Source organism: Crocuta crocuta, unplaced genomic scaffold, assembly GCF_008692635.1.
Source record: "Crocuta crocuta isolate KB4526 unplaced genomic scaffold, BGI_CrCroc_1.0 scaffold149, whole genome shotgun sequence".
NCBI lineage: Eukaryota > Metazoa > Chordata > Mammalia > Carnivora > Hyaenidae > Crocuta > Crocuta crocuta.
The window spans coordinates 844,495-868,381 of record NW_027551561.1 but is presented as its reverse complement, the minus strand read 5'-3'; the positions used below and the strand labels follow the sequence as shown (position 1 = coordinate 868,381).

At 46.4% G+C, this 23,887-nt stretch overlaps 1 protein-coding gene across 3 annotated transcripts in view; it reads left to right on the top strand.

Moving 5' to 3' along the window:
* The window catches only part of RAP1GAP2 (RAP1 GTPase activating protein 2), a 186,492-nt gene that overhangs the window by 120,892 nt on the left and 41,713 nt on the right, over positions 1-23,887 (top strand). For all 3 annotated transcript variants that reach the window (XR_013331473.1, XM_077749668.1, XM_077749669.1), the window contains exons 4-8: positions 7,221-7,256; positions 12,061-12,105; positions 13,042-13,074; positions 13,456-13,668; positions 14,805-14,908. Coding sequence is in view for 2 of the 3 variants with exons in the window: in XM_077749668.1 (XP_077605794.1) it covers positions 7,221-7,256; positions 12,061-12,105; positions 13,042-13,074; positions 13,456-13,668; positions 14,805-14,908 (431 nt within the window). In the remaining variant the exon portion in view is untranslated. The remainder of the gene's footprint in view (positions 1-7,220; positions 7,257-12,060; positions 12,106-13,041; positions 13,075-13,455; positions 13,669-14,804; positions 14,909-23,887) is intronic.

Here is a 23,887-nt window from a genome sequence, read left to right as displayed (position 1 = left end):
CGTCCATGCCGTGAGCTGTGGGAGTGTGGTACCTCCGGGGCAGGGGGTACAGAAAGGCTGCTCACGTGTAAGCACGTCCTGTCTCCAGGAGGGGAGGAAAGGAGCTCCGAGCTAGGGCAGCGTGCCTAGCAGGGACCCGATGGGCAGCAGGTGGGGGGTAGCGAGTGTCCCTTCTCCAGTTAGGGTCAGGGAGGAGGAGCGAGAGGGGACTGTGCTGCTGGAGACGTCCCCAGCTGAGATACAGCAAGAAGGAAAGAACAGGTGGCCACTTGTCTGCAGGGAAAGGCCACACCTAGAGGTAAGGCTGCCGTGGACCAGAGGGAGGTAGGACGCAGGGCGGCGAGACAGGAGGCGGTGGCCTCCTACTCTCGCACACACCGTGCTCCTTCCTGGCGGCTTCCCCATCGCCTGGGCAGGGGACTGGCACCCAGGTGAACAAAGAGGGGCATCCGTAGGCTTTCTCGAACCTGGCCCTGCGGTCCCGTTCACTGCTGCTCCTGCTGCCTTAGGCTGCGTTCCACCCCCAGGACTGGCTTTGCCCTTCCAAAGGAAGACCAGATGTTTTCTGTGTTGGGAGGTGGAGAGGACAAGGGTCGAACCCAGACAAAAGCCTGGGCCCAATCTGTGACTTCCTTGGTTAAGCGCTGGCTCTCTGTGATGATCTCACGACTTACTTGACTGGCTGTTAAAGTGGAGCCCAAGGGAACATGCTGGCTGTGGCTTGGATTTGGGTGGCATCCGTCGTTGCTAATAATAAATGGGACAGCTGAGCGGACACTATTGATGAGGAGGCTGAATTACATTTCTCTCTGAAAATCCAACGCTGGCTTCCTGACGGAGGGGGGATTCCCTTCCTGAGGAGGCCATGGGCGGGACGTCATTCTGTCCTGAAGGACCTACGGGACAGTGCTAGTGAGTCAGTGAGCATTTATTGAGTGCGTTCTGTGTGCTCTGGGCTGTGTGATGCAATCTTGGGGGTGTGGACGGTGGTAGGTCTGAGTGGCCAGAGCTGCCGTTCCAGGCTGGCCTGAGTCACCCTGCTTCTGGGTGGAAAAAAGGCTTGCTCTTTGCCATGGCTGGACCGTCCCATTGGAAAGATCAGTGAGTCACCGAGACGTGGGGCAGGCATAGCCAAGGCCAAGGTTGCCACTGTTCTCTGCTCCTGGGAACTGTCCACACAGGAGTCGCTGCCCCCTGCATTCCTCAGGGCCGAGGCAGGATCTCAGCCCTGTCAGCCCCCAACCTGCGCCGACCCCAGCATCCTCACTCGGGAAATGCAAGCCCTTTTTTAACAGTAATCTAAACACACTGCCTCTGGGAAGACTGCTAAAGCTGTGTTCTAAATCTGGAACTATCCTAAAGCTTCCAGACCATCTCTCAAAAGGACACAGTTCACTTCCAGAGCAAGTTTTCTTTTTAATTTTTTACAGTGTTTGTTTAGTTTTGAGAGACACAGAGAGACTGCGAGCCGGGGAGGGGCAGAGAGAGGCAGACACAGAATCCAAAGCAGGCTCCAGGCTCTGAGCTGTCAGCACAGAGCCCGATGTGGGGTTCGAACCCATGAACTGTGAGATCATGACCTGAACTGAGGTTGGACACTTAACCAACTGAGCAAGCCCAGAGCAAGCTTTCTAATAGTAAATAGCAACTACCAGCAGGAACTGCGTGCCCGCCGTGGACCAGGCCCTGGCTGGGTACTTCCTGTCCACATTCTCACTTCCTCCTCATGTGAGTCCTGAAAGTCAGGGTTGATTCTGCTTTCAGGTGAGGGAATTAAGAGAGATCGAGTAATATGCCTCATGCCGCACAGCTGGGCAGCGGCGGGTCTGCCACGTCCCAGACCTGGCTTTGACCACTGGATTCTGTTGTCTCCTCCATCCTCCTACTGTATGCAGACTTGTGTAGTTCTCTGTGGCCTTGCAGATTAAGCCTGGATTCCCAGCACGTGGAGCCTCCCAGATCTAGACCCCAGCACCTCTTTCCACTGATTCAGGATGTTGACCCAGAGGCCCATCAGCCATGTTGATCTACTCGCTGTTTGTTGAGCCCACATCATGTTTCTTCATCTGTCCACCTTTGCCCACACAGTAACCACTGCCTGTAACGGCCTCTTCCCCCTCTCTAGCAAAGCGATTTCTGTTTATCCTTTAAGGTCTAGTGGGATCCCACTTCTTGCCAGAAGCCTTCCTTGATGTGGTGGTGTTAAAATGTGTCCACACATTTTTTGGCACTTCCGTCCTCAAGAGGTGGAAGCTAACTCCCCTCCTGGTGTGTGGGCTGGTTGTGGACACTCAACTTCCAAAGCATAGGACAAAGGGGAAAGGATGGTGTACAGTTTCACAGTCAAGGCTATAGCTTTGCTTCTCAGATCACTCACCCTGGGCGAGGGGCGGGGGTTAGCTGCAGTATTTTGAGACATTGGAGCAGCTTCTGGAGAGATCCGTGTGATGAGGAACGGGGCTGCCTGGCAGTTCCAATGGTGAGTGCACCCCATTGGAAGCAGATCCCTCAGCCCCAGTCAGGGCTTCAGGTGATGCAGCCACAGCTCATGTCCTGACTGCAGGCACCTGAGAAGCTCCCTGCTAGAACCGTACAATGAAGCGGCTTCTGAATTCCTGAACCAAAGAAATTTGGAGTGGCTAAGTTTTGTAGTCATTTGTCACACAGCAGTAGAGAACTCATACCCTTGACCTTCCAGCCAGAAGTGCTTCATGCGTCCTCTGAGCCCCTGTGGCACTGGTCATCTGTAACAGAACACTGGACAGCTTTGTCTCATAATTAAGATCAAATGCCCTGGAAATTGAATCCTCACCTAGTCCTTCAGCGTCGAGGCCATGCCTTGACGGTTGGGGTTAACTGATTAAACAGTACAAGGGCATCATCTAAGAACACACAAATATGTACCTTTTCCCACAAAAGATTTTTTGATTGCCAGTTTACATGAATAACAGCGAGTAAACTGGATTGGAGGGTCATTCGGGAGAGCCTCCGTCTGTAAGCCACAGAGCCACGGTTAGAGCCGGAAACAAATGGGCTTTCTGTGGACACCAGAGGCAGTGTACTTGTGTCCCTGGGTACCCGGTAATGAAGACGAGGGAAGGGCCTGAGGCAGGGGCTGAGGGAAGCCCTCAGGGAAGAAAGGAATGCCAGAGCTTCTGCTGTGGTGTCAAAGCCTTAAAACCTATTGCTGGGTAACAAGTCACTCCAAAAATAATTTATAGTTGTTACAGAAAACTTAAAAAATGCTGAAAAGAAAAAAGGAAAAAATCCTTAACCTATAACTTATTTTGGCCTTTATCCTTCAAGTTATTAGTTTTTTGTCTGGATGACTGGTGTGTATATGCACACACAGACCTATTTGTATCAATACCAACATACCTATGCGTATCTATGTATTTTATACCTGTATATTGATATCTATTTGTATATATCATAGAGGGGATACACACACAAACAGGTTTTTTATATCTAATCGAAAAAAAATGAGATCACTTAAATTCCATTTGTATTACTTAGCAGTGCATCTTGAATCTTTTTTATATTAATTTTTTTTTTATTTTAGAGAGTGTAAGTGGGGAGGAGGGGCAGATATATGATTTGTAAATACTTCTCCTATTTTGTGAATTTGTCTTTTCACTTGATAGTGTCTATTGAATTTAATTTTAGTGAAATTAAATTAAATCTAAATTATCGGTTGTTTTTGTTGTCATTGTTGCTTATGCTTTGGGTGTCATAGCTAAGGGTCCACTGCCTTATGCAGTGTCACGGAGACTCATTCCTATGTTTTCTTCTTCTAAGAGTTTTATTTTATTTAAATATTTAAAAACTTTTTAATGTTTTATTTATTTCTGAGAGAGAGAGAGAGAGTGTGAGCAGGTGAGGGTCAGAAAGAGAGGGAGGCACAGAATCTGAAACAGGCTCCAGGCTCTGAGCTGTTAGCACAGAACTGGACGCAGGGCTTGAACTCATGAACCGCGAGATCATGACCTGAGCCGAAATCAGACATTCAAGGGACTGAAGAACACGGGCGTCCCTGCTTTTAGGAGTTTTATAATGTTAGCTCTTACATTTAAGATGTTGATTCATTTTCAGTTCATTTTTGTAGATGGTGGGATCTAAGGATCCAGCCTCATTCTTTTGCACATGGCTGTCCAGTTTTCCCAGCATGATTTGTTGAAAAGACCGCATTGAATAGTCTTGGCGCCCTTGTTGGAGACTGATTGCCACACATCTATGGATTTGTTTCTGAACCGTAACTTTTATTTTATGGACCTGTAGGTCTAGCCTGTATCAGTACCACACTGTCTTAGTTGCTTTTGCTTCACAGTAAGTTTGAAATTGGGAAGTCTGAGTCTTCCAACGTTCTTCTTTTGGCTGTTCTGGGCCCCTTGACTTCCAGTGTCAATTTTAGGATCACTTTTCAATTTCTACAAAGGATTCAGCTAGGATTTAGATGGAGATTGCGTTGAATCTGTAGATCAGTTTGGAGGGTATAGATCTCTTAGGCATATCAACCCTTCTAGTAGTGATCATGGGATTTATCTCCATTTGTTTATAACTTCTTTCATTTCTATCATCAATGTTTTGTGCTTTCCCAGAGTGTAAGTTTTTCTTTTCTTTTGTTAAATTTACATCTAAGTATTTTATTCTCTTTGATGCTATTATAATTGGAGTTCTTATTTTCATTGTCCATTGATAGTATATAGCAAAACAATTTATTTTTGTATGTTGATCTTGTGTTTTGCATCCTGAACTCATTTATTATATTATTTTTAATAGATTTTATTTAGTGAATTTCTTATTTCTCTATATAAGATCATGTGAATGGAGAGAGTTTCACTTCTTTCCAGTTTGGATACCTTTTATATAGCTTTTGTGTGTGTGTATGTGTGTGTGTTTTTCTTTTGCTCAACTGTTCTGGCTAGAACATCTAGTACATTGATAAACAGAAATGATGACAGTGGATATTCTGGTCTTATTCCTTCTTTTACGGACAAAGTATCTAGTTTTCCATTATTAAGAATATTATTACCCGTGATTTTTTTTTTAAATAAATGTGCTTTATCATGTTGAGGAATTTCCCTTCTGTCTAGTTTGGGGTGTGTGTGTGTGTGTGTGTGTGTGTGTGTGTGTGTGTGTGTTTTAATTTTAATCAAGAAAGGGTTTTGAATTTTGTCAAATGCTTTCTCTATGTCTTTTGAGTTGATAATATGGCTTTTGTTTTTATTCTATTCCTCTGGTTTTTATATTCATTGATTTTTGGATATTAAACCAACTTTATACTACTAGAATAAGTCCCACCCAGTCATGATGTATAATTCTTTTTATAAGGAGCCGGATTTGGTTTGCTAGTATTTTTTAGAGTTTTGGTGTCTCTATTCATGAGCTGTATTGGTCTGTAGTTTTCTTGTGATGACTTTGATTTTGGTGTCGGGGTAACACTAGGCTCCTAGAACAAGTTGGGAAGTGTTCCCTCTCCTATTTTAAGGGTTTCTGAGGAATTAGTATTAATTCTTCTTTAACGGCAGGATTTGCAGCTGAAGCCGTCTGGACCTGGGCTTTTCTTTGTGTAGCTTTTTCATTACTAATTCCATTTCTTTATTTATGATAGATATTTTTAGATTTGCCATTTCTGTGAGTCAATTTGGGTAGTTTGTGTATTGCTCAGAACTGTCCATTTCATCAAAGTTATTTAATGTATTGACGCCTAGTATTCATGGTATTTGAACGTCGCTCATCATAACCAAACAGTGGCATGGTGAACTTCCACCCTCGTGTTCCCACGGAAGCGCGTTCACAGCACAGATTCCTAGAAGACCAGTCGCTGGGTAAGAAGTCTGTGTGTGCAAATGTTGATGGTTTCTGTCCTTTCATCCTCTTCCTGTTCATCTTTCTAGCCGTATTGATTTGTATACGTTCTTTCTGTCCAGGAATCTTGGTCTCCTGGAGGCTGGAGCTAGTAAGGATGCACAGTCAGTGGGGAGGATGCGCTTGGGAGTTGCGCGTTTCACGGCTCCTTCTGGTCAGGGGTGCTGATGTGGGTGCCTGAAGCTTGTCCTCCACTCTGTATATTCACACGTGGGGTTTCCGGACCCTGGAGCCTGAACTGCTGGTGGGTCAGAGACCGTTGCCCCTGACAGGCAAGCTTTGGTCTGGGACAGGTCAGATGAAGCCAGGTGACTCCTCCAGGGTCCTTTCCGCGGTGGTTCTCTTGGAATTCTGAGGGCAGAGGGGCTCCAGGTGATTCCGGCCAAGGAAGGGAGGGATGCCCTACCTCTGTGTGAAGGAGTGACAAGACATCCTCATTGTTCATTATCACTGCTTTCTTTTCTTTCCAGTTCATCTGAGGACTGTATTCTGGGTGCTCATTAACTCACAGCTTGCCAGTGCCCCGATGTCGGCAGTGATGTTGTGACAAGACAGTGTAGCTACTATTTTTATGGACGGGAAGCTGCTGAGAGCTCTCTGCACGCGTTTTGTTAGGCCAGAGCTTTTAGCCCCTCACCGCCTGTTTCCACTTCCTGTTTCTTCTTTTTGCCTTTACCTGGAATTTACAAGGGTGGCAGCAAAGCAGGTTAAAAATTTGGGTTTACATAGTTCGAGATTGTTAAAACAATCTACCCAGGTCCCTGGCGGCTGCAGTTTGGTGGTTTTCAGGCTTTGTTCACAAGCCCCAGGGTCCCAAGGAGCTGCTTTGGGGGCAGGGGACGGGGGCAGGCACATGAGGAGCTCAAGCCCCCATGGCCATCCTGGCAGCCGGTTTTCTGTGTTGTTCTCAGCGAGATTTTGTATGAGGGCCCGGGAGGGCTGTGTTGCCACAAAAACTGGGACACTACTTGTGTTGGACTCCCTGGCTCCACTGTGGGGTTGAAAACATTCCAAACACCACTCCTTCTGGAGGCTGCATCCCCGGGCTGACAGGTGCTTTAGGGAACTTGGCTTTTCCCAGGGGCCCCACAGGGCTCCTCTCTCTTGACAGAGCCTGAGTGGCCACTCTCCCCAGGGCCATTTGCCAGCCTGGGCGTGTTTCGTTTTTTTTTTCTTTTGTTGTATGGGGTATTCTGGCCCTCCAGCCCTGCAGGGGCAAAATCAAATTACCTTCTCTCTTGATCCAAATGACTCTTGTCCCCCGGGAAGCCCTGGGCTAAGTTTGCAGACAGACGGTGAGGAGGCTTTCTCAGCAGACCTCCTGACTGATGTATCTTCTTTGTGTCTTTCAGTCGGCGGAGTTCTTCGAGATGCTGGAGAAAATGCAGGTGAGCGTCCCCAAAGTGGGGAAGCCAAGCCGTGGGTGGCGGGTATGCTTGCTGCCCTGACCTTGGGGGATACGACACCAGGCAGAACTTGGGGGCCTTGGAGGGAAGGGAAGAGAGAACTCACAACCCCTGGGCTGAACTACCTAAGGCAGGAGGATTCTGGGAAGCTACTGCCTGAAGAAAGAACCCCTCTGGCAGAGCAGATGCACATACAGATGTGGGGAGGGCTTGAAAGGGTCCATAGTTCCTGGAATGGGGTGGGAAAGAAGTCGTAAAAAGAAAGCCCCTTCCTACGGGTGCATCTTGAATCTGGGAGGCTGAGCCAAGGGTGAGAGACCCACCCGAGATCAAACCCTGACCGTTGAACTCTCGCTAGCACAAGTTCCTTCCTTTCTCTGAGCCTCCCGGCTCCTGTTTTCTGTCTGTTCACAGCCCTGTTTTCACCTCTCTCTGACACCAAATGTGTGGTTGTTTTTTCCCCCACCAAACAATTCTGTGACAACAGCTGGGTGTCCTGCAGTTCCGCTCCGTTCTGACACTGTCTACCAGAGAGAGTGTCAGATCCCACAGGGCGCGGGCTCTGTCCCGCAGGCCTGCCCCTCCCCGCTTCAGATGCCTGTCGTCGCCTATGCTTCTGACCAACAGGCTATAAATTTGAGGGTCCCATGATCGCCTGCTCAGGTTCTATTAATTTGCTAGAGTGGCTTAGAGAACTCAGAACAGTTTGCTTACTAGATTATCGATTTATTATAAAGGCGTATAGCCCAGGAAGAGCCAGATGAGAGTTGCGGAGGGCACCGTATGTGGGAAGGTGGTAAGAGCCTCCATGTCCTCTGGGTGTACCACTCTCCCAGCATGGCCATGTACTCACCAACCCAGAAGCTCTCTGACCCATCATTTGGTTTCTTACAGAGGCTTCATTACTTAGGCATGATTGATTAAACCATTGGCCACTGGAGATTGATTCAAGTTCTAGCCCCTCTCCCCTCTTGCGAGGTTGGAGGAGTGGGACTGAAGGTTTGGACCCTTTAATCGTGGTTGGTTCTCCTGGCAACCAGCTCCATCCTTAGGGGTGTCCCAAAAGTCACCTCACTGACAAACTTATGAATAACCTTCTGGTTTTCCTTTTACCTTTATGGCTCTGGAGCTGCTTCAGGAACCAAGGACAAAAGACCAAATATTGTAACAAAAGATGCTCCCAAATGCTCCCATTGCTCTCGTCACTTAGGAGATTCAACAGATTTTAGGAGTTCTGTGCCAGGAATGGGTGAAGACCAAAATATTTATTACTATAAATCATGGCACAGCCCTTAGAAATAATAAAGAAATACCCACTCACTCACAGGTTGTTGGGATGAAATAAAATAATGTATGTAAATACTTGATAAGCATTGCATAAAAAATCAGTGTTCAAAATGGATTTGGGGGGCCTTTATAATTACTCCTCACCAAGGGGCCAGGGCTCACAGGTAAGAACTGGTGCCCTGGGGACTGGGGGGAGGGGGGGACATCCAGAAGGCTTAGCTGATATGGGTGGGAAGAAGATGCTGACAACAGCACATATATTTAAAAATTAAAGAATTTATTATGTGTATTGATTTTTGAGAGGGAGAGAGAGATAGAGCATGAGCAAGGAAGGGGCAGAGAGAGAGGGAGACACAGAAGCAGAAGCAGGCTCCAGGATCTGAGCTGTCAGCACAGAGCCCGATGTGGGGCTCAAAACCATGAACCATGAGATCATGACCTGAGTTAAAGTCAGACACTTAACCGACTGAGTCACTCAGGCGCCCCTAAAATTTTTTTTAAAAATGTTTATTTTTGAGAGAGAGAGAGCAAGCACGAGTAGGGGAGGGGCAGAGAGAGAGGGCGACAGAGGATCCGAAGTGGGCTCTGTGCTAACAGCAAAGAGTCTGATGCGGGGCTTATAACTTACAAACGAGCCATGAGATCATGACCTGAGCCAAAGTTGGATTATCCAACCGAGTCGCCCAGGCGCCCCAGTAGCCTATCTGTTTTAAGCACTTTTCTTGTCTCAGACAGTAACAAGTGTTGGCTAGTTTCTTCCTGATAAAGTCCACAGGAAGTAGCTATATTATTATCATTATCCCCTTTTCACAGGTGAGAAAACTGAGGCACAGAGATCTTACTTAAAGCACTCAAGGGTTGTGGCTAGTAAGTAGATTCAGAGCCAGAAGGCTTAGCCATTATGTTATGATGCTTTCTACCCTAAGTAGATGCTACAGGCTGAAGGAAGGAAGACTTCGTGGTAATGGTGTGGAAGTTCTAGCGGAGAAGCAGTTAAGGTGTCACTGCGGCCCAGCGATGCGGGTGGAGCCGCTGGGGTGCTCACAGGAAAGCCACGTCTCCCTAACGATGGGGCAGGGGAGGGACCGTTTGAGGGCAAAATATTGTTAATGGTTGTGTCATTATCACCTGCAAGTTATTAAGATCCTCCTCTGTGCCCGGCAGTGTGTGCACTGCAAACAAATTTTGTACACATTGCGGGAGCTTACAGTCGGGCTGTGGAAACGGGGATGGCACGCGCCTTGGCAGCGAGGGGTGGGAGGCCGTGTATAATCACGTGCCCTGCTGCCTGGAGTAAAGCTGCGATTTTCACCAGAGCCCGTGAAATCCCGGCACTTTGGGCAGCCCGCAGGGAAATCCCCTGCCGCTCACCCTGCCTTCTCTTCGTTTGTCCCCACAATCCAGCCATCCCTCCCTCACCCGCAGCTGGAGGCCCCCGCCTTCCCCGCAAAGGGCTCTCTGAGCACACAATTCAGCCCCACCTAACTTGCCTCCTGCTTGTCTGTCTTTTCTGCTTCCAGGCTTCTGGGCTTGACTTCTCAACTAGATTGGGACCCTCTTGAGGGCAGAGGTCTGGTTTTGATGCTCCCTCTGTATGTTTGTGGGAGCAGACACCCAAGGGTTTGTTTGCCCACCTATCTCCACTGGGACAGCCCGGGGCTGAAATCAAACTTCCTGGGGTTTAGGTCCCTACCATGTGCCCGCTGGGCCCTGGCGCCCAGGGGGCCCACAGTTCCCAGCTCCTCTGTATGTACAAAACTCGCATGTAGGGAAATGGTGGGAGCGAAGCAGGTGGCATGGTGGGGCCAGATCCTGTCCTTGGGCATGGGTGCTACCTCTTCTCACACTGTGGGTGTGGAGATTGACTTCCGAGCTGTCAAATGCCCAGGGCACTCTACGAGTCGTGGAGAGCTGAAACTCTGATCTGGGACTCCAGACCCCCCACCCCCCCAACCTGAGAGTGGAGGAACTGGAAGAAGGGCACAATCCCTATGAAGCAACCGGGTCTGAGTACACAAGCTCTATTAGGTCCATTTTGTCCTGGGTTCGAATTTTAGCCCTGGCGCTTTATAGCTAAGTGTCCTTGGTCAAGTCACTCTACCTGTCTGATCCTTGATTTCTTCATGGTGGGGAAAAAGGGGGGTTAATGATAATACAATTGCAAGGGCAGATACATGGAAAGGAGAGGAGAGGGCCCAGAGCTGGGTGATGGCTCTGTCATTGGGGAGGGGAGGAGTGGGGAGGAGGTTTGCTTTCCTGCCCAGGGCTGTTCCCAGGTAGGGGTGACTAATGCAGGACAAACAAAACAAACTTCTGACATCACCCCATCTGCCCAGTTTGCCTCCATGGACAGGGTCTACAGGGCCACCCAGGTGGTTTTCTCCCTGTGGGGGGAGAGGAGCACCTGTCCAGTGGGAGGGGTCCTCCCACACCCTCCTGAGCAATGCTGCAGGGTGACTCAGCCCGGAGAAGTCCGGAGAAGCCGAAGTCTAAATCCAGCCAGCGAGCAGGGGCCCTGGGCTCCAAGGCCTATGGGATATGATTGTGCGCCTAGAGAGACAGCCTGGCTTCAAATCCAGCCCTGCCACTCACTAGCTACGCAACAGCAGAAGCAGCCACCTCCCTGTGCCTCAGTTTCCCTTTGGTATAAAGATGCTGAGGGCTTCAAAGGCGACAACCGTGGGAGGGCACTGAGGAAGATTAAAATCCCCCTGTGTTATGCTATGATTAGGACAATCTTCTCTCCAGAGAGGACCTCTCTCCTAGTTATCCCATCATCTCATACCCTTATTTAATTTATTCAATCTAACTTAATATGTGCTCCCCTCTTGAAAAAAACCCAGTGAAGTCAGATCTTGGCCATAGGACCACTGGACAAGGCACTGCTTCCCAGAAATGAATGTGCATCAGGCCCCCTGCCTGACACCTGGGGGTCTCTTCCCCAAGGTGAGGGGGCAGCTGTGGTGGCGCCAGGTCCAGAGTGCTGGCTTTGCCACCGTTCAGACGTGGGTTCCCATCCTTGCCCCGTACCTACCGGTTCCAAGAGTCTGGCAGAGAGATTTCAGGGCCGGCACGTTAATGCTGCCTGGGGATGATGGTACCAACAGGCAAACCAGTCACTCTTTCCAGGGTATAGCCAACATCATCAACATTTAACCTTTACCACACTGGTAGCTGCTATTCCCGTTCGGGTTTTACAGTTGAGAACACGGTGCCACAGAAGTTTTGTGACTTGCCCAAGGCCCTGAGTGCCAGTATTGGGATTTGAACCCTGCTGATCTGGTTCGAGTCTATGCTTTTAGTTGCCTGCCCTACCGCCTTACTTGGAGCTGCTGTGGCGACTGAGTGTGACAAGGTGTGTGATGTGTAAGGACCAGGTACACACCAGCTGTTGCTTTATTGCCAGCCCCAGCAAGGCAGGTGCTTGCCAGTCTCCACTTGACCCTTTTTTTTTGTGATCGTTGGTTTTTCATGAATCCTCTTTTCCTTGTTTCCATAGGGGATCAAGCTTGAAGAGCAGAAGCCCGGACCCCAGAAGAACAAGGTGGGCTGTGTGGACGAGGTGACAGCCCTGTGGGCCTGAGAGGGGGACAGCCAGCGTGCTGGGGTCTCCTGTCTTCCACCTGACTTCCACCAAGAGCTACTTAAGTGGCTGCACCCGGGTTGACTGGTGCATGGTGGGCAGTAAGGGGGCTTCAGCTCCATGCCTGTAGGGAAGCTTTAGAGGGGGTGTGGTGGAGGCTTTCAGTGAGACCTACGGCTTGTGACTCAGCCTAGTTCTTCTGTACCTGCTCTTGCAAAAGAACCACACATGGCATTTAGGGGTATCAGGCTCTGGGCTTCAGTGGTCTGCAGCTCTCTGCTGCAGTTTCCTTTCCCAAGGCCCAGGGCTGTAGCCCGTCACTTGGAGGTCAGCTCCCTTGCATGGTGGAATCAGGGGCCCATCTTCCTTCATTCATTAGGGGGGAAAGGCATGAAGTTCAGAGCCTTTGTGCAGTCTACCTTCAGCTAGCCAGGTTTGCGTTCGAGTTCTGTCAGTTTGGGGAAGCACTCAATGGAAGCTACATCCCAGAGCCACCTCTCTGCCGTTCCCTTTGATGCCCTCAAAGCTCTTTTTTTTTTTTAATTTTTAATTTTTTTTAATTTTTATTTATTTCTAGGAGAGAGAGAAACAGCATGAGCAGGGGAGGGTCAGAGAGAGAGGGAGACACAGACTCGGAAACAGGCTCCAGGCTCTGAGCTGGCAGTCAGCGCAGAGCCTGACGCGGGGCCCGAACCCACGAACCGCGAGATCATGACCTAAGCGAAAGTCGGACGCTTAACCGACTAAGCCACCCAGGCGCCCCAGATGCCCTCAAAGCTCTTGTGCAGCTTGCCAGGCAGCCCCCACCCCCGACCTGGGAGAGGGGAATGGAAACAGCCGTCATACTTCACGGGTGCCCCCGGGGCTAACAGTCTCCTTGTCTGGTTTGTCTTGCAGGATGACTATATCCCGTATCCCAGCATTGATGAGGTAGGAGCCCCCTGGCCACACAGCAGCCTGTTCTGGGTCTCAGCTCCCGGGTGGGGCTGGGGGAGCTGATCCCCCCCCCGCCCCCCGCCGCTCTGCCCTATTTGGGAGAGAACCTCAGGCCTGGGACTTCTCCTTTGTGGCCTCCATTTTGCCATGTTTAGCCTGGGGTGCTGATTGAAGCCTTGCAACTCCAGTCCTCCAGGCGCAGCAGCAGATGTTGGGCTCAAATTTGGGGTTTGTGTTACTGTATTTGGCCTCAAATATGGGGGTCTCCACCTTGGAACAGTTCAGAGGTGGGGGGATACCGCCACAGGCGCCCCACCCCTTCCCTCCCGCTGTAGAGCCAGGGTGGGCCGCAGTGCAAGACCTCTCTGCTTCCAGGTTGTGGAGAAGGGAGGCCCGTACCCCCTGATTGTCCTGCCCCAGTTTGGGGGCTACTGGATCGAAGACCCGGAGAACGTGGGGACGCCGACCTCCCTTGGCAGCAGCATCTGTGAGGAGGAGGAAGAGGACAGTCTCAGCCCCAGCACATTTGGCTATAAGCTCGAGTGCAAGGGCGAAGCCAGGGCCTACCGCAGGCACTTCCTAGGGAAGGTGAGGCTGAGGGCCCCTGGGCGAAAATAGCTGCCAGCGCAGGTAGGGAAGTGCACCTGGGCCAGCCTCGTCCAGCGCCCCTTTCCCCCCGTCTCTTCTCCTTCCTGGTCCTGTCACTGTCCTGCTGTCCTGGCCTGGGAGGTCCGACTGGCTCTGCTGCTGGGCGGGGGCCCGGGGGGTGTGCAGAGGTCAGGAAGGCTCAGTGTGTTGTGTCCTTGGGGACACCACCCCCAGCAGATGTTCTCGCACCTGGGAAGTTGTTTCCGTGCACCTAGTACAGATCCCTCCTGGTGCCCAGCAGGTCCCCTGGGTGATGTGCTGTGAGCCTCTGATTGTTTAAAAGTGACAAAGTTACATTTCTTTAAATACATCCTGCCCTTCAGACTTGCCTGGTTCGAAAGTCCCAAGGGCAGATTCTGGAAGTCTCCAGTCTAAGGCAGTTTTGCAGCGTCTCACAGGAAGGAGGGAGGTGCGTCAGAGCCCCCATCCTAACTTGTTCAAATGCAGATTCCGGGGCCCCACCCTGATACGGCAGGTCTGGGGTGGGCTCCCCGAGCCTGAGAGAGACCCATTGTCCAGAGGAGCCCCCCATGGGTGGAGGAGCCAGAGCTCCTCCTAGCTGTATTCCCACAAACAGTTGGAATCGGCAGGAGCTGCCTCCTGGGTGCAAGGAAGTGGATGTGGGGTCCTGTGGAGAAGAACTTGAGCTTCAGTGCTCAACATGGGCTTGAACGCTGGATCTGTCCCTTACTAGTTGTGTGGCCCTGGGAAGGTACTTAACCTCCCTGGACACCGGTTTACATGTCTATGAAATGGAGATGTGATGATGTCATATCCCCCATAAAGTTGTGATCAGGATTTAAGGAGTCAGTGGGTGTTAAGTGCTTAGTCCACACCCAGCGCATCCCGATGACTGGGGAGTTGGAATCTCCTCCTGTGGTCTTTCTCTTTCTCCTCCTTTTACTCCTCCTCCTCCTCCTCCTCCTCCTCCTCCTCCTCTTCATCAATAGTAGCCACAGCATCCTTGCCTTCTTCCTCATTGCTGTGGGACTTCTCGTTTCTGGCGAAGAAGGTGATTTGGGGGGGCCATGTCTGGAAGGTCCCCTACTCTGTTGATATCTGATTTGTCTTTCCAGGATCACCTAAACTTTTACTGCACTGGCAGCAGCTTGGGGAACTTACTCCTGTCCATCAAGTATGAGGAGGCGGAGGGCATTGAGTACCTACGGATCATTCTCAGGTGGGGCTGCTGCACCGCTGGAGGCCACGCCTCTCCTGGCAGGGACCCAGAAATACCAGTCTGACCAGTCTGGTCTGGGTGTGCTGGGGAGAACAGATTGGCTGGAATCCTGGGGCTATGTTGCATTGCTAGGCAAGGAGACTGGGTGTTTATGCCAGCGGCCAACTGTGGGAGTCAGAGTCGTATCCTACTCTCAAGGTCACCTAGATCAAACCCCCACCTGCCTTTCTGCCTTGCTGGGACTGTGGCTTTGAAGAATTTTGGAAGAAAAAGTAGAGATGGCCCTTTCTGCTGATATACAACTCCAAATCAGCCTGGGAGAGGGTTTGCCAGAACACTGCCATCCAGTCGGGGAGATAGATCCCAAAGCCTCTGTGTGCGTGTATGTATGTGTGCGTGTGTGTGTGCGCATGCATGTGTGCGTGTGCATGCGAGGTTCCTTGAGATGGAAAGGTGGTCACAGCGGGAGCACTGATTTACAGCTAAGCTATGGTACCTCTCTCTCTTCAGGGACAGGAGCCAGGACTGGTTTTTGTTTTGTTGAACTAACCTGTTTTGCAAAACTGCCTTTTTACCAGGGAGTCTGATAGGTACCAAGATGCAATGATGGTTGGGTTGTGGTCTGTTTTCTAGAGGCTTATGGACCAGTAGGAGAAAAAAGCAGAGGATTTTAGTATGTGTCATTGGTATTATTTTAGTGATATGCATAGGATGCTGTAGGAGCACAGAGAGTCTGTATCTTATTTGTCTCTGCCCCTGGGGAGCTGGTGGAAAAGCCTGGAAGGCCAAGTGTTAGTGCTTAGCAGAATGCTGTGAACCTGCCAAACTCCCAGTCCATGTTTGTCAAATCTGATTGCAAGTCCTTGATGGTATTTGGAAAGAAGCAGTAACATTTTTTTTCCTGCCCAAATTTTGAGATAAATATGGGAGGGAGCAGGGGCACATAGTCGTGCTGTGGGAGAGGGGTGTGTGTGGGGGTGGCACAAGGAAGTTGTCAGCACCCATCCAGTCTTGGCTTTTTATTAAGAAAGGAAGCAGTTTTCTTTACGGAGGTTCACTTGGCCAGGAATCATATTTGCAAGACAGGGAGAAGTTAACTAAATTGCTAGAGCAGATTTTTTGAGGGAGTAATATGTGGATCCCCAACTCCAAACAGGGTTTTGAGCTAGGTGAGTCTCTATAAAGAAAGTTGTTTTCTTTCTTAATAAAAATCAGACCTAAATTGGGTAGGATTTCTGAGTAAGTTGACAATTGAACACAAGGATCTAACTCCCTTTTTCCAATACCGTATCCTGTTTGAAATGCTGGTTCAGAACTGAAAACATGAGAAAGATGCCAGGAATGCAACACACACATTGAATATTTTTAAAAATAACCCATGGGGCAGTTAGGACTACAAGGTGGATAGTATTGAGAGTTGAACCCCAGCTCATCTTCCTCACAGAGCAGTTTAGCGTGGGGATATAAGAAATTAGGAATTCTGGGGGAGTCCTGTGCTCTTTAAATGTTTGTTTATTGATTTTGAGAGCAAGAGAGAGAGCGTGAGCAGGGAAAGGGCAGAGAGAGAGAGAGAGAGGGAGGGAGAGGGAGAGAATCCCAAGCAGGCTCTGTGCTGTCAGGGCAGGGCCTGACTCTCAGGGCTCAGTCCCACAAACTGTGAGATCATGACCTGAGCTGAAATCAAGAGTCGGGCACTTAACTGACTGAGTCACCCAGGCGTCCTGAGTCCTGTACTCATTAGAAGTGAGTAGGAGCCTTGGAACAGTCAGGGGTCTTTCCACATGGAACCACTTTTGTTGTTTTAGGTTAACAGCATTTGAAATCAATCCCCTGGGGAGCCCATGGGCAATCTCAAATGTGGCTTTCTCAAATAGAAAATCAGTGACTGGGGTGGTTGGGAGAAGCCATACATTAGCTAGGAAGTTGGACAATCATTAATCTCACTTGGAGTGATGGCCAGGCCAAATTGAAAACCAGACATAAGAAAATTGGCCCCACAGCTTTAGAAGCTTTACCAGACACAAAGAAAAAATTACGCAGAGGTGAAATTCCCCTGTTGGCAGTGACTCCTGTCCCAGCTTCTTCCTCGTTCTTTGTAGGCTTCTGGATTATTTAATTGATAATTAAAACAACTTAAAACAACTAGCTCTCCAGGCTAAAATCTAAGAGTATTCTGACAGCTTCTGTATGTGCTATGAGTAGCCAAGAAGAGTCTATCCACAATTGGAAGTGAGTAACAAGCCTGCGTAGATTTCTTTCTTTTTTAAGTTTGGATGTAAAGAAGTAGGGGAGAAAAAAACGCCTTACAGGTTGGTGAAAGGAAATAGTCTGCATCTAAAAAGGCATACCCTAGCATTTAGAAGGTAGGGACTAATTAAATTTTATTTTATTTTATTTTTTTTTTTTGGGACTAATTAAATTTTAGAAAGGATTATTGACTATAGAAAGCTGAGTAAAATTTAGATGTCTATTAACTTTGTATTTTCAGCAGACTTCCAGAAAAAATAAATCATATGGAAGAAAAACAAAAGATAAAATAAGGCAATAAAATGAGATGAAAAAGTTGCTGGTTAAATTAGAGAAAGAATATAAGAAAACTAAAAACAGCCAAAAAAAGAATTTTAAATGATATTAGAAGCAGTAAGGAGAAGGATAGAAGAATCTACTTTGTGGAAAACCCAGTTAGTAGTAATGAGAGGATGCTTTCACATAATTCAGAGGAAAACACAAAAACTCCAGAATGATGAGCAAATTATAATAAATGTGGAGGATAGTGAGCAGGAATTAAATTTGTGGATTATTGATGTTCTTAAGCTAACTGAAGACTTAAATCTGCAGATTAAAATGACTCACCCAATATCAGATGAAGTCAATGAAAGGAAACTAATAGCTTGACATGTTTTGATGAAAATGTAATATTCCATGGGTATAAAATCATTGTTAGAATGAAAACACTCCAAAATAAAAGAATATAAAACATTAACATCTGCCAAAAGATAGAATATAAGGGAACATAAATAAATATAAGTCTGAATACATGTAATGTATAATAAATATAAATGAGTTAAATTCCACTGTTAAACAGCAAAGATTCTCAGTTTGAGTCATCCCTCCATTGCCCCCTGCCCCCACTAATGGATCAATCAGTGTATCTGTATTTTAATAAAGAAAGTAACTCAGTATATTTAAAAAGAAAAGTGTTGAGAAAAAGGTATATCAAATACAGAAGGGTAGAGTTGGCAATATTAATATGGAAAAGTAGAATTTGAGGCCAAAAAGCAATCAGTGTGACAAAAAGGGCTATTGCCTATTCATTAAAAATAAAGCCTTGTTTAATCAAGGCTTAATATGTGCCAGACTTTCTCTAGGGGTAGGGCTAATGTAAGGAAAAAGCTCATCTCTTATTACCTGGCTACAGAAAACATTCACTACATACTAGGTATTCTTATTCTTGCTTTTCTTCTCACTCATCTTCTTATGGACATGGATTGTTTTAGGCTAGTGAGGGTGATTCAGAAATAGATAGTATGGCAGAACTGAAAGAAGTTTATAAGAGCTTGAATGTGGAGTGTATGTCTGAATGCATATATGTGTGAGTGTGTGTAAGGTTGAGGGTCATGCTGGAGAGGAAAGAAAAAGCTAAATCATGTATGGACTGTGTCTAGGAACTGAGATTTTATTCTGTGAGCCAAAGGAGAGCTCCTGAAGGGAGAATATCATGATATGATGTGCATTGTAGAATGATCACTGGCTAGATTAAGGGGAATGTCTTGGAGGGAAGCAGGAAGATGAATCAGGAGGCTGCTGTGATGAGTCAAGTGATTATACAGGCCACCAGGTTGCCTAAAGTGAATGCTGCCCCCAGAACTATGCAAACCAAAAACTCTGTTGGAAGCTGAACCAGGGTGCCTTGCACTGAGGATAGAGGGAAATGAGTGGAAGGTTCCAAAACACCCAGGGAAATTGACATTAAGAAAGACAGCTGAAAACATCAACAAATGAGAGCTGGATTTACTGCTGGTAAAATACAAGTAGTGGTACACTTTCAAATGGCTTATATCTGAAAAAGGTAAAGAATAAATAGCATCTATAAATAGGATAATAAATTATGATACAGTCCATGAATGGAAATGAATCAAGAACAGATACACATGGGTGCAAAAAGAAAACAGTTGGAATTATTGGAAATAGAAAAATAGTTGAAATTAAAAAACTCAATACAGGGGAGCCTGGATGGCTGAGTCGGTTAAGTGTCTGACTCTTGATTTTGGCTCAGGTCATGGTCTCGCGGTTTGTGAGATTGAGCCCCGTGTCAGGTTCTGCACTAACAGCTTGGGATTCTCTCTCCCTTTCTCTCTGCCCCTCCCCCACTCGCTCTCATGCTCCCTCTCCCTCTCTCTTTCAAAAATAAATAACCCCCCAAAAACAAACAAAAGTTACCCCCCCACAAACAAAAAACTCAATATATGGGATAAAATCTAGTCTAATATAATCTGTTCAGAATCAAAGAGTGAATCTGTGAATTGGAAGATAGTCTCAAAGAATTCATCCAGAGCACAGCACACCTCCAGTGATAGGATATATGAAGAAGAAGGAAGACATGTGGATAATAGACGGATAGGTCCCAGCATTTGTCTTAGAGTTTCAGAGGAAAGAGTAGAGAAGCCAGTGGAGAGGAGATATCCAATGAAATAAAGGCTGATAATATTTCAGAACTGCAGAAAGCACACAGCGTGGTGCTGAGTATGACTTTAAGACAAAACAATACTACTGGGCACATTGAAGTGAAACATTTGAACATCAGAGAGAAAGAAAAAAATTTTAAGGCTGCCTAAGGATAAAGACACTCATCTATGAAGTAGTGACAACCAGGCTGTGAGCAGACCTATCAGCCATGGGACAATAGGACAGTATCTTTAAAATGTTGGAGAAAAGAAAGAAAGGGAAGAAGGAAAGGAAGCTTCTTTAAAATTCTATACCCAGAGAAGCTATCCACAAAGCAAAATAAAACTGTTTTCGGACTCCCCCTCAAAGAATTACTAAAGGATATCCTTCAGCCAGAAGCTAAAAGAAACCGAAAGAAAAGATGCAATTAAAAAGTGGCAAGAAATAGGTAAATTGTGTTGATACATTTAATTACCATTGGGGGGAAAAAGTAGTTTTTGAGTGTTTAAAAAGAGGCTTGAACTAAATTAATAAACAAAACTAGGAAAGACAATGAAGAGGGAAGTGTTCAATAGTTACTGTTTCCTCTTCCCTCCTCAGGAGAGAGATAGCAAGGAAGTGTAGAGTTTGTTGGAAAAATGTATAAATGTCTATATTGGAAGTTATAAAAATATAATCTACAGCTCAAATTAGCAGAGGGATAAAAAGAGAATTAAAAATTTTTAAATTAAACTGAAGGCAGGAAAGGAGGAATTTTAAAAAGGAAAGAAAGCACAGAGTAATAGAAATCACAAAATAACAGAAATCATTCCAAGTACATTAGTAATCACAATAAATATAAATAGACTAAATTAGCATATGAATGTAGCAGACGATCAGATTAGACTAAAAATACAGCTATATTATGTTTCCCCTTTGCCATCTTTTTAATTTTTTTTATTATTAAAAAAATTTGGGGGGAGCAATCTTTAGTTTTGAGAGAGAGGCAGAATGCGAGTGGGGAGGAACAGAGAGAAAAGGAGACACAGAATCCGAAGCTGGCTCTAGGCCTCTCTCTCTCTCTCTCTCTCTCTTTCTCTTTCTCTCTCTCTCTCCTTTCCTCTTTGCTTGATTGTTTTATTTCTTAAATTCCACATGTGAGTGAAATCATATGGTATTTGTCTTCCTCTGACTTTTTTATACTCTCTAGTTCCATCCATGTTAACTGCAAATGGCAAGATTCCATTCTTTTTTTTATAGCTGAATAATATTCCTCTGTGTGTGTGTGTGTGTGTGTGCACGCCACATCTTCCTTATCCATTCATATATTGATGGACACGGGCTGCTTCCATAATTTGGCCGTTGTAAATAATGCTGCAGTAAAATAGGGGTGCATCCCTTTGAATTAGTGTTTTTGTATTTTTTTTTTTTTTTTGGGTAAATACCCAGCAATGCGATTATTAGATTATAAGGTGGTGGCTATATTCGCCTTAAAAATTTTATTACTATTATTTATTTTTTTAGAGAAAGAGTGAGTGAGAGAGAGTGGGGGAGGGGCAGAGGGAGGAAGGGAGAGAGAGAGAATCTAAGCAGCCTCTGTGCCCGGCATGGAGCCTGACATGAGGCTCAATCTCACAGTGGTGAGATCATGACCTGAGCTGAAATCAAGAGTTGGTTGCCCAGCCAACTGAGCTACCCAGGTGCAGCCCCCTCTTTTTTAAAGTTTATTTTGGAGGGAGAGGGAGAGTGCAGAGCTGGACAGGGGGTCATGTTCATGAACTGTGAGATGACCTGAGCTGATTCCAAGAGTTGGACGCTTACCTGAGCCACCCAGGTGCCCCAAGCTATATTCTTCTTATAAGAGACATACCCAAAGAAAAACAATATCAAAAGATTTAAAATAAAGAAATGGAAAAAGATATGCTGGGAAAATGCTAACCAAGAAAAGTGGTGTAGCAACATTAAAATCAGACAAAATAGAATTTCAGGAAAAAAGCATTGGTGGGGATAAAGGGAGTGTGGTCTTTCATAACTTGTCCTGATGTTTCCTGCTGTGTGGAGGGAACGTTTCTGTGTAACAGCCCCAGCTTTCTCTGCTTTCTCTGACAGATGAGTTTGGGAACAAGAACTTGACGTGTGTAGCCCTGGTCTTTCCTTTTCCCCCCTGCTCGGAGCTAGCTGCCCTCAGAGTGCTCCTTCTGCTCCTGTGTGCTGAAGGACCCACCTGGGCAGACTCTTCCAGAGGCTTGCCTCTTGCCCCCACTGCCTGTGACCTGGTGGATAATCCTGGGGGTCGTTTAGAAGACTCATTTCATCTTTACACTAAGGCGGGTGGCCTTTATCAGTAACAAAGGAGTTGTTTTGGCTTCCAGCTCCCTTACCCTTAGTTTTTTTGTTTTTGAATCTGTTTGTTGCCTGGGCAGAGAAAAGTGCCCTTTACTGGACCCGTGGAGGCCTCAGCCCACACGACGATAAAGAGAACAGTCCACCCAGAAGATCTAACAGTCATGAAGTTGTACTTAGCAATAGAGTCTTCAATTTAGAAAGGCAAAAACTGGGGGCACCTGGGTGACTCAGTCAGTTAAGCATCCAACTTCGGCTCAGGTCATGATCTCATGGTTCGTGGGTTCAAGCCCCGCGTCAGGCTCTGTGCTGACAGCTTGCTCAGAGCCTGGAGCCTGCTTCGGATTCTGTATCATCTTCCTCTCTGACCCGCCCCTGCTCATGCTGCCTCTCTCTCTCTCTCTCTCTCAGAAATAAATTTTTTAAAAATTAAAAAATTAAAAAAAAAAAACCCCGATAGGAATATAAGGAATTGCCAAATCCTCAGCTCTAGTGGGAAATTTCAGTAAGATCTTTTACACTCTGAGGGACCAAGCAGACAGCCATTGTAAGACTACAGAAGGTTTGAACAGTACAATTAACAAATCTGATTTTGTAACATACATTCCCGTATTCAACAAAAGAAAAAAAATACATTGTTTTTAAGCCCACATGGAACCTAAAAACTCTCTGTGTATTAAGTTAACAAATGTAAGATAACATACAGATTATGTTCCCTGAATATAAGAAAATTAAGTTAGAAATCAACAATTAAAATACCAAAGGAAAATGTCATACATTTAGAAAGTTAAAAGAAGAAAATCCTTTAAATAACCCATGGGCTAAAGAGGAAATTGCAGCAGAACTGACAAAATATTTAGAACTGAATGACAATGAAAATACTCCCTACCAATGTGTGGGATGCAGTTCAAGTGGTACTTAGAAAAAGATGTATACTTTTAGATGCATTTGTGAAAAAAGAAAAAAGATTAACTGTGTAAGCATGTAAGTCAGGAAGTTAGAAAAAGAATAGTAGGGGGAAAAAAATCAAAGAAGATAGGAGGCAGAAAATAAAAAAGACAAGAGCAAGTCCAGGGAAGTAGAAAGCAACAATAAAAAGGAATAGAGACAACAAAACCAAAAGGTATCTCTTTGAAAAGATTAATCAAATTGGTATACCCCATCAAGGACTGATTAAAGGTGTAAAGATACAAACAATGTTATGGCAGTGAAGGAAGGGATGCAATTTTAGGTACAGATTAAGTTCTTACCAAAACCCATTGTATATCAATGCATTGGATGGATAATTTTTTTCTCTAAATGTTATGGAGAGAGCATGAGTGAGGGGAGGGGCAGAGAGTGAGAGAGAGAGAGGCAGAGGATCTGAAGCAGACTATGCACTGACAGTAGAGAGCCCCATGTGGGGCTTGAACTCATGAACCACGAGATCATGACCTGAGCCGAAGTCAGATGCTCAACCAACTGAGCCACCCAGTGCCCTGTGTCAGATAGATAATTATATAGAAAAACATAAATTGTCAAAATTGACTCAATCGGGAGCAGAAAACTTAAATATTCACCGTTAAATAACTGAATTGAGGGGCACCTGGGTGGCTCAGTCGGTTAAGTGTCCAACTTTGGCTCAGGTCACGATCTCACGGTTCATGGGTTCGAGTCCCGCATTGGGTTCTGTGCTGACAGCTAGCTCAGAGCCTGGAAACTGTTTCAGATTCTGTATCTCCCTCTCTCTCTGACCCTCCCGTGCTCACGCTGTCTCTCTCTCTCTCTCTCTCAGAAATAAATAAAACATTAAAAAAAATAACTGAATTGGTAGCCAGAAGTATCCTCCTACGCAAAACCCAGCAAGCCCAGAGATTTCACAGATGAATTTTAGCAAACCTTTAAGGAACAGAAAATCCCTATGGCATACAAACTATTTCAAAGGATCAGAAACTCCTCAGCAGTTTTATGAGGCTGGGATAACACCTTGATATCAAAACCTAAGGGAAGTGC